Source organism: Austrofundulus limnaeus, unplaced genomic scaffold (genome assembly GCF_001266775.1).
Source record: "Austrofundulus limnaeus strain Quisiro unplaced genomic scaffold, Austrofundulus_limnaeus-1.0 Scaffold757, whole genome shotgun sequence".
Lineage (NCBI taxonomy): Eukaryota > Metazoa > Chordata > Actinopteri > Cyprinodontiformes > Rivulidae > Austrofundulus > Austrofundulus limnaeus.
Window position 1 is genome coordinate 7,036 of NW_013953159.1, and position 1,319 is coordinate 8,354.

A 1,319-nucleotide genomic window follows, 5' to 3' on the forward strand; every position below is an offset into this window, starting at 1 on the left:
CAGTGCTGGGACATAATGTGAAATGTCCTCCTGTTGTTGGTCCAGAGGTAACGGGCTCTCCTGGCTGTTTTCTGAATGTGTTGCTCGGTTGTGTAGGTTCCCACCAGTCAGCAGAAGGAAGGTGTCTATGACGTCCCAAAGCGACACCCAGTGAGTGAGCTTGTGTCTGCCCAGCCTCCCCCTCTCAGACAAACCTCTCAGTGGTCCCAGCAGAGCTCCCAGTAAACAACCTTCTCTGGTTTGACGAGAAGCTGTGGTTCTGCTGAACGCTCGTCCACAGGGTCTCTGGTTCTGCTCCTGAGAGGTTTGCTGGGAACCAGTGCCTGTGCTGTGGCCAGTGGTGGCTGTTCTCCCTGTGCTGCTTGCTTTGTGTGGTTAACTGGAACATTGTGTGTTTGAATGTCAGAGCWTGTGTGGTTGTGGTTAAAAACCTGCATGTCTGTATTCATCCTGCATCGAACTCATGCTTTGTCTCGTATTTAAAACCTACAGATGAGTCCAGATGTGCATGGCATCATTTTCATCTGTATTCCAGCTCGTTCTGTTCTAAAGGTGTATATATGCTGTGTGTATTTCTTGTTAGTGTGTTAAATGTTGAAGAGTGTCTTCCAGACAAACTGCCTGCCTACACAATGAAAGATGACCTGTCAGGCTGCACTACATCTGCTTTTTATCTGTGTATAAAGCTGTGCTGCTGCTTGATTAAACGTGTGTGACTGCACGCAGCCTGCAGAGGCTTAGAGAGCTGCAGTGTTGCTGTGTTCCTCCATCAACACCTAGAGCTCAGCACATCTCTGCAGAGTTCTCAAGACTGGCTTTGTTTTCCTTAAACTGGCCCCACCATCACCAGCAACAACACACACACAGCTACACTGCCCTCTGCTGGCAACAATCTGTGAGTTTTTTTCTTTCCTGACTGATTCGACAGGGACAGACACACAGTAACATGTGCTGCTCATTATTCCCACAGTTGGTCAGGAGCTCACACACACTGGACTGTTTGTGTTTGTTCCTCGTCCTGCTCCAACACATGATGAGCTTTAAACTTGTTTTACTGTTTGTAGGTTTAAACACAACAACTCCACTGATGTGTGAGTCCGTCACAGCTGGACTGGACCCGACCTGCAGTTAGCATGGTTCCCCTCAAGAGACCTCTGTTGTATTAAGTACCACAAAGTCATACTTGAGGATACTTTGGTAAAAGTTAAAGTGTCATTTAGGAATATTACTTGAGTAAAAGTCTTAAAGTATCTGATATTTGTTGTAGTTAAGTATTAAAAGTCAAAGTAACGATTTAAAATGAGCAGTTAGATTTTCTG

At 45.9% G+C, this 1,319-nt stretch overlaps 1 protein-coding gene across 1 annotated transcript in view; it reads left to right on the forward strand.

Annotated features, from left to right (window-relative positions):
• Positions 1-1,319, forward strand: part of dab1a (DAB adaptor protein 1a) — a gene marked incomplete at its 5' end in the record, with an annotated part of 23,199 nt that overhangs the window by 6,048 nt on the left and 15,832 nt on the right. Inside the window, 1 exon segment of the mRNA XM_014028398.1 lies at positions 97-150. Within this exon segment, the coding sequence (XP_013883852.1) occupies positions 97-150 (54 nt within the window).